At 47.0% G+C, this 16515-nt stretch overlaps 1 protein-coding gene across 1 annotated transcript; it reads left to right on the top strand.

Moving 5' to 3' along the window:
* The first annotated feature begins 2296 nt into the window (after positions 1-2296).
* LOC120662689 (dentin sialophosphoprotein-like) lies at positions 2297-6051 on the top strand. Its single transcript, XM_039941784.1, has 2 exons — positions 2297-2565; positions 5565-6051. The coding sequence occupies exons 1-2, from the start codon at positions 2297-2299 to the stop codon at positions 6049-6051; spliced, it is 756 nt and encodes a 251-aa protein (XP_039797718.1).
* The last annotated feature ends 10464 nt before the right edge of the window (positions 6052-16515 follow it).

The raw sequence follows: 16515 nt of genomic DNA, 5'->3' as shown, positions 1-16515 counted from the left end.
TCTCCATGTTTAAGCTTAACCGCTTGGAGAACAAAGGAAGATGTCGGGGGAACTATCTCTCAAGAGTCCTGTTGATCCGACGGGTGAGGAAAACAAGGACAAGAACAAGAACAATGATGGTAAACCTGAAGATGAAAAGCAAGATGAGTCAAGCGATTCAAAAGGCAAGAAGAAGAAAAACAAGAATGATAATGATGACTCAGAATCAAGTGATGACGAGATGTCATATAGAGAATGGAAGGCATGAAAGAATGAGCAAAAACTAAAGAGCAAAAAGAAGAAGAAAGCTAGCTCCAAGATATTGATCGACTCAATTGATGACTCGGACTCCGACCACAAGCGAAGATCATTTCGTGATTCTAGCAAGAGGGGGTCATTAAAAGACAAGAAAAGAGTTGAGTATCACCGTGTGTCTCATGATTATACATTTCAACTTTCTAGTGACCATGGTGCATCTATTCATATGGGAAAGTCTCCGTTCTTTGATGGAACCAGTTACAATCAATGGAAAAACAAAATGTTTGGATACTTGAATGCAATTCATAAGGATCTATGAAAAGTTGTGGAAGTTGGATGTGAAATTCCGGATGAAGATGAGACTCCAACACCATTGCAACAATATGTGCTACAAAGAAACTTTTAAGCCTTGAACATTCTTCACACATCCGTGAGTCCGGAAGAGTTTGACAAGATAGAGGATGCACCGACCGCCAAAGATGCTTGGGACACTCTTCAAGTCAACCATCACGGTTCAAGGAAAGTCCGTGAATCAAGAATAAAGACTTTGGAAGATGAACTAAGTCTTTTCTCTATGAAAAAAGATGAGAGTGTCAAGGAAATATACAACCGGATGAAGAAGATTACCAATCAAATCAAGTCACTTGGTGGTGACAAATGGGGTGATCGTAAGATTGTGGACAAACTTTTGACCGTGTACATGGCTAGGGATGTCACTCTACCTAGCTTGATAAGAGCCGAAAGAGGATTCAAGCACTTCACCGCCGAAAATGTTCTTGGAAGAATTGAGGCTCATCATGATCAACTAAGAAGAGTCAAGATAAATCAAGATTTGGCCGAATTTCAAGAGCAAGCGGCCAAGAACAATGGCATAGCACTACAAGCAAGCTCCAAGGGCAAATAAAAAGCAAATCAATCATCCAAGAATGAAGAATCTAGCCATTAAGAGGATGATGAGCTTGATGATGAGCAAATGGCTTTATTTATCAAGAACTTTAGAAGAGTCTTTAGAAAGGGCAACTTCCGGAATTATGGCAAGAACAAGGGAAAATATGAACCAAGAAGAAGATCCAATAAGCCTTATTTTGGGTGCAAGAAACTTGGACATTTCATTGCGGATTGTCCGAAAGAGAAGAAAAAGAACAAAGATAACAAAGAAGGTTCTTCCAAGAGAGAAAGGCCAAGATACAAGAAACAAGCCGGTGAAGCTCATCTTGGTCAAGAATGGGATTCTCAAGAAGAAAGTGAATCCGAGAATGAAGATGTTGCTACCATGGCATTCAAGGCTTCTCCTCATCACTCTACTACATTATTTGAAGATCTCACCGATGATGAGGATCAAGATCAAATCATATGTCTTATGGCCAAGAATGTGAAGGTAAACTCTTCAAACTCATTGGATAATGAATTAGATGAGGAAGATGAAGTTGCTAGTCTAATTAGCCAATATGGTAAAAAGGGTGCAACTAAAATAATGAAACTAATGATGAAAATGGATGAGTTAGAAGAAACTCTTGAATCTCAAGAGGAATTGCTTAGGCTTGAGAGAGAAACCTCTAAAACTCTTGACAAGAACCTTGCCTATGAAAGGAAGGAGAACAAGAGAATTAAGGACTCTTGCAAAACCAATGATAACATACTTCTTGAGATAAGAGAGTTGCTCACTAGTGAAAAAGAAAAAGTGAATGACTTAATTAAGAAATACTCCTTGGTAGAGGACACAAATGCTAAATTTCAAGAAAGCTTCACAAGCTTGCAAGCCATTTACAAGACACTTGAGGTTGAGCACAACACTACTCTATAGAGCAACTCAAAAGCTAGTGAGAAATCTAGTTCATCCATTCCATCAACAAGTAATGGTTGTGCACGTTGTTATAACATTGATATTCAAACTTGTGTGACTAACCATGTTGAGATGAATGCCATGAAGAAGAAAATTAGTAGGCTCACTCAATTGTTGCAAGAAGAAATATCTCCAAATGAGCAATCATCCAAAACAAATCCCGACTCAAGGGTAGGTGAGTTTGAGAAGCATACCAAGGGATTTGGCTCAAGGTACATGAGCAAGTTTGGATTTGGGAAAGGCAAAGGCCTTGGTAAGAATGAGCAAGGCATTCCAAAATCCATTCCATATGTCAAGAACAACAAGACCACCGCTTTGGGAGCAAATGGGGGTCTTGTGAACATGACTACTCTCATCCGCAAGGGAGAAAAGAAGAATCAAGCATCGAGTCATGTTAAGTTCATCAAGAGAGGAACAACATGTGATGAGGGTGCCAAGATTGGTGCATCCTCATCAAAGCAAGACAAGTTCAAGACTTCAAGCAAGTCACAAACACAAGAACCGTCTTCATATGTGTAACGACCCGGTCCGGGAAAACGGCTAAGATCTACTCTACAAATTGAGTAAACCACACCTGCTAAATAACTCTCTTGCGCTTTCGTCCTCGCTTCGTGCAAAAGGGTTAACCCGGAGTTACTAGCCTTCCCGCGACCGGCTATTTAAGCTGGTCTGCTCCTTCCTCCGATTCCAGTATGGGATCATCGGTCCGGTGCTACAGTGCCCGAGATGAACAGTACCCCGTGCTACAGTACCAGGTGTGATACATTACTCGAGCTACAGTACACGACATTGGCCCGGCCCAATTCTGCTACAGTACTCGAGCTACAGTACCGACGCCTGCTGCAGTATCCCGGCCCAGCACTGTTCAACTCGGCCCACTGGCCCACTTAAGACTGGGATGTCACAATATGTATCCTTTTATGCGGATTTTGTGTTAACTAGGAACCACCGCGGTAAAGTGGTTGCTAAATTTGTTGGTCACCGCACGTTTCACACTAAAGTAAAAAGTTGTGTGTGGGTGCCCAAGGTGCTTGTAACTAACGTTCTAGCACCCAAGTATTGTTGGGTACCTAAAAGAAAACAGTAACCTTGTTTTGTAGGGATACTCCTCCGGTGGATCAACTTGGGTGATCGATAGTGGATGTACAAATCATATGACCGGAGAAAGGAGTATGTTTGATTCTTTGACAAAGTCAAGTGGTGATAACTACATCACGTTTGCTGGTAATGAAAGAGGAAAAGTACTTGGAACCGGTAACATTACTTTAAACTCACAATTCAATCTCTCAAAGGTTCTTTTAGTAGATACACTTGGGTACAATTTGTTGTCCATTTCACAACTTTGTGACTCGGGCTTCAATTGTCTTTTCACTAATGAGGGTGTGTCCGTCATTAGAAGAAGCGATGACTCCATTGCTTTCAAGGGTGTGCTCAAGGGAAAGCTATATCTTGTGAATTTTTCACAAGAGAAAGCTCAACTTGACACATGTTTGGTGGCAAAGTCTAGCTTGGGTTGGTTATGGCATCGCCGACTAGATCATGTTGGGATGAAAAATCTCAACAAGCTTCTAAAGGGGATCACATCCTAGGACTAACACATGTTTCCTTTGAGAAAAATTGTGTGTGTAGTGCTTGCCAAGCGGGAAAACAAGTTGGTGTTCCTCATCCATCAAAGAGCATCATCACCACCATCAAGCCATTTGAACTACTCCATATGGATCTCTTCGGGCCGGTGGCTTACATAAGCATTGGTGGTAACAAATATAGTTTTTGTTATTGTTGATGATTATTCTTGTTTCACTTGGGTATTTTTTTTGCATGACAAAAGTGTAGTACAAGAAACGTTCAAGAAATTTGCAAAAAGAGCCCAAAACAAGTTTGAAACCAAGATCAAAAGAGTAAGAAGTGACAATGGCACCGAATTCAAGAACACCAACATAGAAGAGTATCTTGATGAAGAAGATATTGGTCATGAGTTCTCGGTACCTTACTGTTGTTGGTCAAAACCCACTGGCGAGTAGTGACAGGCAACACGAGGAGCCGGGAGGCTGCCAGGGCGTTGGCTGGCACACGCCGTCACTTCCGGAGATGCAGGGCGTGCCACCTGATCTATACCCGATCAGGAGGGTGCGAACGTGCCTTTGACGATTTGCCTACAAGCACAGACACGTATAAACATTAGTCCGAGCCATGGTCGGCTTCCCGGGACGACTCTTGGCTTTAAAGAGCCGATCGAGTCCCGGTGTCAGATTGGATCTGCATATCCAGATGGTAATGGATAAAACAAATAACTGCAAAAACTGCTTCAATTAAACCTAGCTAATCTAATCCACGACGGTAAAAGCTTCACTGTTAGATCGGAACATCCTACACGTAGTTAGGCCTAACGAGCGTAAAAGATAACCGAACCTTGACCAGAAAAGAGGCCTAAGAACAAGTGAAAGCCGATTCTCGGATCAATCCCTATTAAGATCAAGGCAAAGCATCTAATACGTCGCCTGATCGTCCAACCCGTTTGCAAGGCCTAAACTAGCAGATATTATGCTAATTCTTAAGTATAAGAACTAACCATAACAGATTAGATCTACTAGATAAAAAAGGAGCAGAGTGTCATCTCTACGCGACTAATTCCATGCAATAAGAATTAGTATAAGATTAAAACATGTTCGCGCAGAGATGACATGATGTTCGTAGATGATAAGCAACAAAAGCACGATGAATCTACTAAAAATCATGCTACGAAAATCAGGATAACTAGCACTACTCGCCATCAAAAATGCTTCAGTACGAGTAATACCAAGGTAAAAGCAAGAACAACGCTGCCCTGATCGCAAGAAGCGACCAGGGCAGCATGGCGCTTACTTGGACGAAACCCTAGAATTAGGGGTGGCGGTGCGCCGAGAGTTGTTTGCAAAACGTGATGACGTTCCTTTGACAAATGTCATAGAGTACATATTTATAGTCCGGAGACTTGGATAACAATCTAAACTAACGTGTCTATATCAGACTCTATCTCTAACTCAAACTGAACTAAATCTAAAGATACATGGCCCACATGGCCCAAACGCTCATGCAGGAGCCGATTCGCAAGCCTTCTTTAATTTCTTCATTAAGCCCAACTCACTCGCGGCCCATTAATTAACCTGTTAATTTATGGCGATAACACATGCCCCCTGGTTTTGGCAATGATAATTCCAAAACCACTTCGTCGCTTCATCTTCCCGTTGATGCTCATTGAAACACACTATAACCACCATGGAAGACGCAACGTCTCTGCAACTGGCTCCTCGTGGAATGTGAAAGTGCCGATTCATCTTCCATTTTTTCCTTATTTAATCTCACCCTAAACCGACTCCTTTCGCCACAAATTCATCTTCCTCCCTCAGCCAACAGCGTAGAAAACCACAACTTCCTGTAGCCATGGCGATCTCCTCCTCCTCTGGCTCCAACTCTATCGGCTCTTCTCTCCCCACTCTTCCTCGAGTTCCTCTGCCTCTTCCCTCGACCCCATCTCCGAGAGCCGGGAACCGACACCGGAATATGATCCGACGGCGGCGCACGAGGCACTCGCTCCTCTGCATTGGGACGCAGAGGAGTTCGACTTCGAAGTCGTCTCCGAGGACGACGAACCCAAGACCGACGACGAAGACCTCCGGCTCCTGTTCCAGGAAGAGCCGGAGGAGAACAGCGACGATTGCTTCTCCTGGGATGGAGTCGACTCCTCCTCGGAAGAAGAAATCAACTCCTCCTCTGTTGAGGAGGACCTGATGGCCGAAAATGCCTTCCGGTTCCTTGGCTCCTCCGAGGAGGAAAGCAAGGAAAATAATGATGGCGGCGGCGGCGGCTGGAGCGGCGACGACGAAGCCAGCAACGGCAGCAGCGCCGACGAGAGGAGCGGCAGCGACGACGACGGCGACGACAGCAGCGGCGGAGACGTGCCGGCGCGAAGCCCCAAGCGCCGTAGGCATTAGTCACCTACGGGTGGTAGGAAGTACTATATGAGTAGTACTGTAGCATAGATTGAGACGAAGGATTCATTCCTTTGTCAGATCGGCTCTTTCCCTTGTAAAGACTTTACCTTTAATGAATAAAGTCCCTCATCTCTTAGTTTCTTGCCCGGACAACCCTCCAAAAGCCGATGGCACCGCATCGAGCTTTACCAATAACCAAGAGCCGACGGAATTCAAAATTGGAAGCAACCAGTATAAGAACAGAACATCACCTCCACTTTGAACCCAACTCGAAACAGATATTCCAAATCCGAGCGCAATTCGAGAATCCCGCTTCATAAGTTTGAATGAAAACTCACAGCATCCAAAACTTGAACCAGAGCCCGCAAAACAACCAAACCCTAAGTTAGTAGATCTGAAGCATGGCGGACTCTGAAGCTCAAACAGCGAGATCTCCAAACGTCGATACGGCAATCTTCGGCCTGAAGGTACTATTCAGCCCATCCTTTCAACTTTTTTCAGCTCATCAATCCTCCGAATAAATTAAGCTCTGAAATATGACACCATATACAAATTTCTGAATTTTTGAAACACCAGGCTTCAGACATCCTTTTGCCGCATCCTTCCAATGTCAACTCCTTTTGTCTTGGTCCACGAGCTTATGAAAATCCCACGGATCTGATCTCCTGTGAAGCGAATAGAATTCCTTTCATGAGTCAAGACATCAATTTAAATTCATGGGCCGACTAGTTGAGAGCCTGACCTAATCCACCTGAAAGCTGGATTACATGGTATAGCAGAGTAGCAAAAACCTATATGCCCTTGTGGCAAGAACTGAACATAGCTGATGCACTCAGTCTATCATTATCCCCCCCTAGATAAAGATGAAAACCTTCTGAAGACCATCGGCTATTTCGGGTCCGACGCTCTGAAGTGTTTCCTCTTTGGTCATGGACCCATGACCCGTCCTCTGCTAGATGTTACCATGATTACTGGCCTAAACATTAGGTCCCCTGATCCTGCAGCTCACAGAATGGTAGAAGTCCCCTTCAAACTTTCATCTAAAACAGAGTGCACAAACTGGAGCACTTACATGAACCAACACTTGAAAACGAAAGGTCCAGTAGGTAAAAAGGAACACACAACCTTTCTAAATCTTTGGTTAGAACATTTCATCTTCTGTGGTCCTTCCTTAGCCCCAACCAAGAATTATCTTCCTTTGGCTTACCATTTGGCCCATGGCAACCGCACCAGCCTAGGCAAGCTTTTCCTCGGAGAAATATACAAATGTCTCCATTTGATGACAACTAGCTTGCTCAGCCAAAGGAAACTCAGAACTGGAGGCCCTTGGTGGTTCATTCAGTTATGGGCACAACTCTACTTCCAGCACCAGATTCCAAACTTTCAAAGCCTAGCCAAGAATTCCTTCCCTGACGAGAATGGCAAGCCAATTAGATGCACCAGCTATGGCCAAGCCCTATTCAGCCTCCTGGGCAGTAAACTGAACTCAACAAATGCAGCAAAATAGTTTAGAATTTTCTACAAAGGTCTAGAGAATCCCCTCTACTTTCCATTCACTGAATCTAAAGCCTTTGAGAACCCAACTACCTTCAGGCTGGATAGCTTTGCCGATGACAACAACACTCGACATCTATATTCTCTAATGATCCGACCTGGCTTCCTTCCTGTCGGCATAAGCACTTCCAGCAGAATCATCAAACCAGGTTATGAAACCTATCAACCAGTCATAGCAGCTCGGCAATTCGGCCTAGGACAAGTCCCTCCCCACTTCCATATTCACCACTTGGTGGAGAGTAGAGCCGATCTACCTGACGGTCTTACCAGTTCAAGATGCTAGAACATGTTTGACAATCTCCACATTCCAATACCAGCCGATCTATCCTTTACTCCCTCGTCAACCGGCTTTAACACATGGTGGGGAATGTGGAAAACTCATGTATTCAGAAGAGCTTTAGGCCCTCTACTGCAACAAATTGAACCTGAATATACAATCCCCGAGGCAGTGGTACTGGATCCATGCACCTATTCTTTCTAAGCCTTCTATTGCTTTACTTGGCTAACCTTGCTCACCTTGTTTACAGCAACAAGATGGTCCAGAACCCATGACCAGTAACGGGGAGCCATTCCACTTTCTCCCAACCACCCCTGATGTTCTTTTTTGCAAGGATCACCGCCAATGAAGAAAGTGATAATGACTGTTCAGCCAGACTCACCCCAGTCGGCCTCTAAGTGGAGACAAATCTCTGGAAGTGCTGCCCCCCCCCCCGAGTCCCAACTAAGAAAAGGAAGATCTTCACATGACGAATCATCAAGAAGACAACACAGCCTCCCTCAGATCGATCAGAATCCAATACCAACCAGGTAATTCACTCTCCGAAACTTTTTCTGAAAAATTCCTTTCTTATGCACATGTACTCTGGTTGATTGTAATCTTTCCTCTAGGACACAGCTGAAGACATCCTTAGCACTGGAAGCCCATCACAACAGAGAACCGCCGCTCATGAAGTCGATACTGGAACAACTGAAGTCCAAGAACAGCGAGAACCACCCATCATCCCAGCAGAAATTCGCAGTGAAGAAACTGCAACAGCCGATGTCGCTATTGTTGCCCCAACTGAGCCGATCACACTCGGACCGACCATTGCTTCTTCCTCACAACAGGTAACACCGCATGAGCCGATTCTAAATCAGCCGATAACTCTGTTGATATACCTTTCTCCCAAAACTAACTCTGATATCTCCACAGGGTTTCAATATTTCAGATTTGCTCTCCTTTGACCCGGCATCAATGGGTCTGATCGCCCCTGGAGCGAAGGTACCACCACCACAGCAGCCGATTGACCTCGCGAATCAGCTTCAACACATCAAAAATATGCTATCTGCTCCAATCAGTACCCTGGTCGATGACTCCAGTGAAATACAGAAAGTCCTCGAGCAGATAGAATCCCAACTCCCAGAGTCACTTCGGGTCAAGCTCTGGCCAGCCGGCCATCTTCCCTTCTTTCGGGCAGAGGTAAAAGCAGCGCAACAGAGGATAGAACTAAGGCATTCTCAAATTCCTCTGAAAGCTGACATCGCTGAAAAGTACAAGATGCTAAACCAGAAGAAGACAACTCTGGATGCTAAATCCGATATCTCAGCGAGTACAAGGCGACTCAGCCTCCTGGAGAAAGAACTGGCAGAACTCGAAGAAAAAGTCCGCACCACACAGAGACTGATCCAAGAGGAGAAAGCCTCGATTGCAAACTCCAAGCAAGAAGCCCAAGAAATAACCGAGCAAATATGGGCAGAGTTTGCAGAAATCAACACCTTGAGTCGACAGATAGTAACGGGCGATGACAAAGACGACGAAGCAGTCATAGCAAGAGCGGATGCCATACGCGCAAAAGCCATCCATGCCATTGAAGGATTCCGGAACTAGTAGAATAATTCAGAAAACATTTAATGTTGCCTGTTAAATTGAAACTCGTATCTATTAAAAACATCTTAAGTCGATGGTAACACATCGGCTGCCTTGCTTCTCATATAATTTTTACTTGCTGGCCAACTCAACGTGTTGGCCTCTCTCACTTTTGCTTTTTTTACTGGCCAACTCAACGTGTTGGCCTATCTCATTTTGCTTTTTTTACAGGCCAACTCAACGTGTTGGCCTCTCTTACTTTTGCTTTTTTTACTGGCCAACTCAACGTGTTGGCCTATCTCATTTTGCTTTTTTTTACTGGCCAACTCAACGTGTTGGCCTATCTTATTTTTGCTTTTTTTTACTGGCCAACTCAACGTGTTGGCCTTTTATAATGCAGCCAGATGGATCTCATCGGCTCTTGTTAGTCGCCTTCCCACATGCTCGGAAAATATTTCTTGAGGTGTTGGCCATTGACGGCTACAGGAAACTTGAGACCATCTAATTCTTCAAGCATGTATGCATTTCCAGGCAGGACCTGATCAACCTTGTACGGTCCATGCCAAGTAGGAGACCACTTACCATACTTCCTGTCTTTAGTTCCCAATGGCAGCACTGCCTCCCAAACTAGGTCTCCAACCTGGAATTCTTTCGGCTTGACCTTTTTGTTGTATGCACGAGCAACTTTAGCCTTGTTTTCCTTGATCTTCTCATGTGACCAAAGTCTTAGCTCTGTAAGATCCTCCACATTATCGCTCATCAAGGCTGCATACTCTTAAGCCGATAGATCATTCTGAAACTCAACACGCTTTGATCCGGCCGTGATCTCCCATGGTAACACAGCGTCTTGACCGTAGACCAGATGGTATGGTGACATCTTGATGGATCCGTGACACGAAATACGATATGCCCACAAAGCCTCTGACAACACCTCATGCCAGCGCCTAGGATATTCATCGATCTTCCTTTTGATCAGCTTGATAAGGCTCTGGTTGGATGCTTCAGCCTGTCCATTAGCCTGGGCATAATATGGGGATGATCTGATCAGCTTGAACCCCGTGTCATCGGCAAACTTTCTAAATTCCTCCGATATAAAGACCGATCCTCCATCGGTCGTAATGGTCTGAGGAATCCCAAACCTATGAATGATGTGCTCTTTAACGAAACTGATCACATCTTTCGATGCCACCGACCTCATGGGTACCACCTCCACCCATTTTGTGAAATAATCCATGACAGCTAACACCTATTGGTGACCTTTGCTAGATGGCGGGTTAATCTGGCCAATCATATCCATGGCCCAACCCCTGAACGGCCATGGCTTAATGATAGGATTCATTACTGATGCCGGCACCATCTGAATCTTGCTGAATCTCTGACATGCCTGACATCCCTTGTAATATTTAAAGCAATCCTCAAGCATGGTAGGCCAGTAATATCCCGATCGTCTAATCAGCCATTTCATCTTATGAGCCGATTGATGAGTACCGCAGGCTCCTTCATGAACCCCATGCAAGAGCCGATTCAACTCCGAAGGCCCCAAACATTTAAGCAGCAGTCCTTCCAAAGTCCTATAGAACATGTCATCCCATATCAGAACATACTTCATAGCTTTGAGTCTTATCCCTGGGTGCCCCCCCGAGCCGAATCCTTCAAATAATTGAATATATCGGCTCTCCAGTCTCCAGGTTCTAGAAACTGAACCTCTACATCGACCACATCGGCTGTTTCCTTGCATCCGGAAGCCATCTGTGTCAAGTCAATGGCTTCACTGTTCAAAGTCCTTCGTATCCAGTGGAAATTAATGTACCTGAATTGTGACATCAATTCACGGCACTGCATCCATATCGGAAAAAGAGGCTCGCTCTCACATTTATATTCTTCCGTGAGCTGAGAAATCACCAGTTTCGAATCCCCAGATATTTCCACTGCTTCTGCACCAGCTTCTAGGAGTAATTCCATCCCCTTGCGAACGGCCTCATACTCTACTAAATTATTGGTGCATGGAGTAGCCATCCTGATGGAAAAAGAATAAGTCGCCCCACGAGGCGATACCAAAAGAATTCCTACGCCGCACCTATCATCACAAGCCGATCCGTCGAAAAACAAGGCCTAGGCACGTACAAAAAGTGCAGACACGTCAGTGTTGACCCTGTCTGCAATGAGATCCACCAGTGCCTTTGCAGGTTGATATCGGATATCGAATTCTGACAACGCAAACATCCATTTTCCTAGTCGGCCTTTTAGAATAGGAGCCGACAGCATATGCTTGATGACATCCGATTTACATATGACGATCGTTTCCGCCGAGAGCAAAATATGTCAAAGCTTTGTACATGTAAAGAATAAACAAAGGCAAAGCTTTTCAATCTCATGATACCTGGTCTCGGCGTCCAACATGCACCTGCTAAGGTAGAAGTCAACCCTCTCCTGATCATCATGTCACCCACGGACAGGTACGCGTAGAAAGGCCTGTCCTATTGAGGCGGAACCAATACTAGAGGCTTCGACAAATATTCCTTGATTTCATCAAGAGCCTGCAGCTGTTCTGCCCCCCAGTGAAACTCATCCTCTGACTTGATCTTCACCAGACCCATGAATGGCTCGATACGCCCAGACAGATTGGAGATAAATCGTCTGACAAAGTTGATTTTGCCGATGAGCTTCTGTAACTCCTTCTTCGTAGTAGGCGGCTTCATTGTCTTTATCGCTTCTTGACTCTTCAAGCCGATCTCGATTCCTCGCTCATGTACCAGGAATCCGAAGAATTAACCGGCCGATACGCCAAAGGCTCATTTCTTCGGGTTCATTTTGAGCCCAAACTTCCGAGTCCGCTCCAAAACCTTACGCAAATCTTCCAGATGCCCCCCAGCCGATGTGGACTTGACCACGACATCATCAATGTAGATTTCTACCAGCTTGCCGATGAGATCATGAAAAATATAATTCATGGCGCGTTGATATGTTGCACCGGCATTTTTCAATCCAAAGGTCATAACCAAGTACTCGAACAAGCCGTCCGCGCCTGGTACTCTGAACGCGGTCTTGCTTATATCCTCTAGGGCCATGAAGATCTGTTTGTAGCCGGCGTTACCATCCATAAAGCTCAGCATTTTTTGACTGGCAGCGGCGTTGATCAATGTTTCTGCCACGGGCATCGGATATTCGTCCTTTGACGTCGCTCTATTGAGGTCTTTGAAATCCACGCAGACTCTCCATTGGCCATCCTTCTTCTGTATAGGGACTACACTGGAGATCCATTTTGCATACCTACATGGCCTGATGAACCCTGCGTCCAACATCTTTTGCACCTCTTTCTTGACCTCCTCCAGGACTTCAGCTTTCATCTGCCTTGCTCGTTGTTGAAACGGCCGAAATCCTTTCTTAAGCGGGAGCCGATGTTCGACGATGCTTCTATCCAGACCAGGCATTTCAGTATAATCCCACGCGAAACAATCCCGGTATTCCCTCAACAGTTCTATCATCGGCTCATGCAGGCTCGGGTCTAGCTTCTTGCTGATAAATGTTGCTCGCGGCTTATCCCCGGGACCGATATCAACTTCCTCCAAATCGCCAGCTGATGTAAACCCATATCCCAACTTGCCGTTGCCTGTAAAATCGACTGTGGACGCAGGCAACTCGTCATCATTTGCCACGTCGACAGCAAACACGGGGAGATGACAAAAGAAAATTTTCGGTCGACCGCACGGGCCGGCCGTCTCTATATTACCCCTCGAAACTGAATGCTCATTAACTAACTAACTGCCAGAGCAGGCTAAAGTCTGTCCGCAATGTAACAGTTTCGAGTCTAAACCTGAATTGTCTATTTTTTGGGGCCGGTCGCTGGGACCGGCCTCTCTAAACCTGCTAGGCCCCGTAGCATGCCAGGATGTATTTATTCTGTGAGGCCAGTGGATAAGACCAGCCTCAATCCGTTTTTTGTCACTTTGATCCGATCATAGTCTTCCAGCATGACCCCTGAAATCGGCTCTTGCCCATCCGCGTCCTAGGCATTCATGTCTGCGAGCGAAACCTCGCTGGAGTCATCTGCACGGACCACCTCCACTTCATCGCCATCCCATTGGACCAAACACTGGTGCATCGTGGAAGGAACACAACAATTGGCGTGAATCCAATCCCTCCCAAGCAGCACTATGTACGTACTCTTACTGTTGACGATGAAGAATGAGGTTGGGACAGTCTTGCGGCCAACTGTCAACTCCACATTGAGGACGCCCTGTGCCTCCGACGGCTGGCCGTTGAAATCATTGAGCTTCACGTTGGTCTTGATAAGATCAGCAGCAGAACGACCCAATCAGCGCAGTACTGAGTACGGTATTAGATTGACCACGGCGCCAGTGTCGACCAACATCATGTTCACAGGCTTGCCGTCGATGAGGCCCTTGAGATATAATCCCTTCAGGTGCTTGTAGCTTTTCTCCTTAGGCTTCTCGAAGATGATCGGGTGTGGGCCAAGATCCAGCAGCGTGACGGCCAATTCCTCCGGTTAGGGCGCCCGAAACTCCGACGGGAGCACGAACACCATATTCACATCAGCCGATGGCTTTTCATCGGCTCTTGGCTGCTTGGGGCGCCACTCCCTCCTTGGAGGGCGCCTTTCCACCCTTCGCGGGTGGCTGACTTGCTTCGCGAGATCCGGACGCGCTTTCCTCAGCACGTCGAGGTACCTTGCTTCTGCCTCCTCGAGATTGCGTAAGCGCTGCACTCTGCGCTTCTGTGAGCGGCTGAGCCCGTCAGGACACCATCGTGGACGATGATACTTATCTTCCCCTTCTAGCTCAAGATCATCCCTGGATGGCCGCTCAATATGGTCGTCGTGACGTGCTTTGGGCCCCAAGCACCGGAACACCGACGTCTCGCATGGCTGGCGTCCCCGAGGCCTGCACTCCAAGCAATCATCGATAGTAGGCAATCGGCTCATGCCAGAATTCCAATAGTACCTGAAGAACGGGCAATGCCAGTGGTCGCGTATAGCCTGGCGCCTCCCCAGCGTCCTCCCTGTGCGGTGCTCATACTCCTCCTCTTCCGATTCATATCGGCGGCGCAACTTGTACTGATACTGGTATTTTTCCATAAACCGATTGGAAGCTTGGAGTTGATTTCGGATGTGACGTACTTGTTCTTCAGTAACATGTTGCTGCTCCGGCTCGTCTTCATCCTGGGGACGTTTGCCAGAAGCGGCCTCTTTCCTTTGTTCATCACGGCGGTGCATGAGTCCCGCCATGTTAATCTGGAACGCCAAGTTCCGGCCCTCAGGTCTAAAATTCGACAGCTCCACCACGTTAGCTTGTGGGAATGGTTGACTATCCACCTTCATTGTGTGTTGGGCCAGAATTAATCGGCCTTGCTCGATAGCCGATTGGATCTGCCGACGTAGCTCCTTGCAGTCATTCGTGGCATGGGTGAACGAGTGGTGCCACTTGCAGTACAGCCTCCCCTGCAGCTCTTGCATCGTTGGCAACTTGTGATTCTCTGGGAGCTTCAACTGCTTTTCCTTGAGTAGCAAGTCGAATATCTGCTCTGCCTTGGCCACGTCAAAATCAAAGCCCTTCACAAGCCCCTTCTGTTTGACCCACTTGCACGGGACGGGGTTTGCCCCCCGGGTCCACTCTGCCACAGCCACTTCTTGTTCCCCGCTAGAATCATCAGAATCATCTGCTTGGGCCATATTCACATGAAGCTTGAATTTTTCCTGGTACAACTCAGGGTGATAGTGTTCGTACATCGTGAGCTTCTGTACCATGTGCGCCAGAGAGGTGAATTCCAACTGAAAAGCCAGATCCTTGATCGGCTTAGCGAGCCCCAGAACTACCAAATCGTCTGCCTCCTTTTCTGTGATGCGCGATGAGTAGCATCGATTATTAACCTCTCTGAAGCGTTGCACGTAGTCCGACACACTTTCCCCTCGCTTCTGCTTGACTTGGGCGAGGTCGGCAATCCCGGCTTCAGCAGCCTCTGAGTGATACTGGGTGTGGAACTGATCTTCCAGCTGCCTCCAAGTGCGGATCGAATCTGGGGCCAATGATGTGTACCATCCAAAGGCTGAGCCCGTGAGAGACTGACAGAAGAACCGCACCCTCAGAGGATCCGATACTGAAATCATCCCGAGGTGAGTTAGGTATCGGCTCACATGCTCGATGGAGCTGGCCCCTTCTGACCCACTGAACTTGGTGAACTCCAGGAGCTGATACTTGGGTGGTAACGGGATCAAGTCGTATTCGCTTGGGTACGGCTTGGAATAGCCGATCGCCTTTCTCTTGGGCAGAATGCCGAACTGATCTCTTAGTATTGCGCTGATCTGATCCACACTAAGAACTCCTGGGGCCGAGGGCTCAGCACTCGGCCCGGTAGCGTACTTCGCTAGCCATGCCTGTTTCTCCGCATGTGCCCCTCAAGCTCCTGTACTAACCAGATGTCCCGCACGTGTTTGACTGATGCTGTCAGGTATGTACACGCACGTGTAGCCGTGCGGGATCTCCTTAGGAGGCTCGTTCAGGAACTGGCCCTCCCCGGGATCACCGCCGATCTTGTAGACAACGTAGATTGGCGAAGCCTGCGGACCTGGATTTGTGAACGAATACGATATTGGCGGCCTAGACTGAAGTGAGTCCTCTCCCCTATGACTCCCCAGGATTGGTCCTGATGGGGAGTACTGGTTCTTGATCACCTCCTGGACGACACGATGTGCCACACGCTCGAGCTCATGCACCAGGCTTTCTGAGTGCCGATGAAGCGTGTGAGCCACCATGTAGTTCATCTCCTGGCGCAGGGCTCTGGTGCGCTCCTCTGATGGCACGGACAAGTCAACGTTGTCGAGAGCACCTTCGGGTGAGAACCCCTTCCACCTGATGTCGTGGTTGCGGGTCCTCTCGAAAGAGCCGATGAGATCGGCTTCGAACTGAGCTTTGACCTTATTGTATTTCTGCTTGTGCTCGGGGGTCAGCTCTTCATACGTGACAGGGCTGGTGATCGGTGCTTGGCTCTGAGGTCCAGTCATTCCGGCGGTGGACGTTGTTGCTGATGAGTGTCCCACCAGGCATGCT

Source organism: Panicum virgatum, chromosome 2N (genome assembly GCF_016808335.1).
Source record: "Panicum virgatum strain AP13 chromosome 2N, P.virgatum_v5, whole genome shotgun sequence".
NCBI classification, from domain to species: Eukaryota; Viridiplantae; Streptophyta; class Magnoliopsida; order Poales; family Poaceae; genus Panicum; species Panicum virgatum.
The sequence above is the reverse complement of the archived record's forward strand: the minus strand, read 5'-3'. Positions and strand labels throughout refer to the sequence as shown.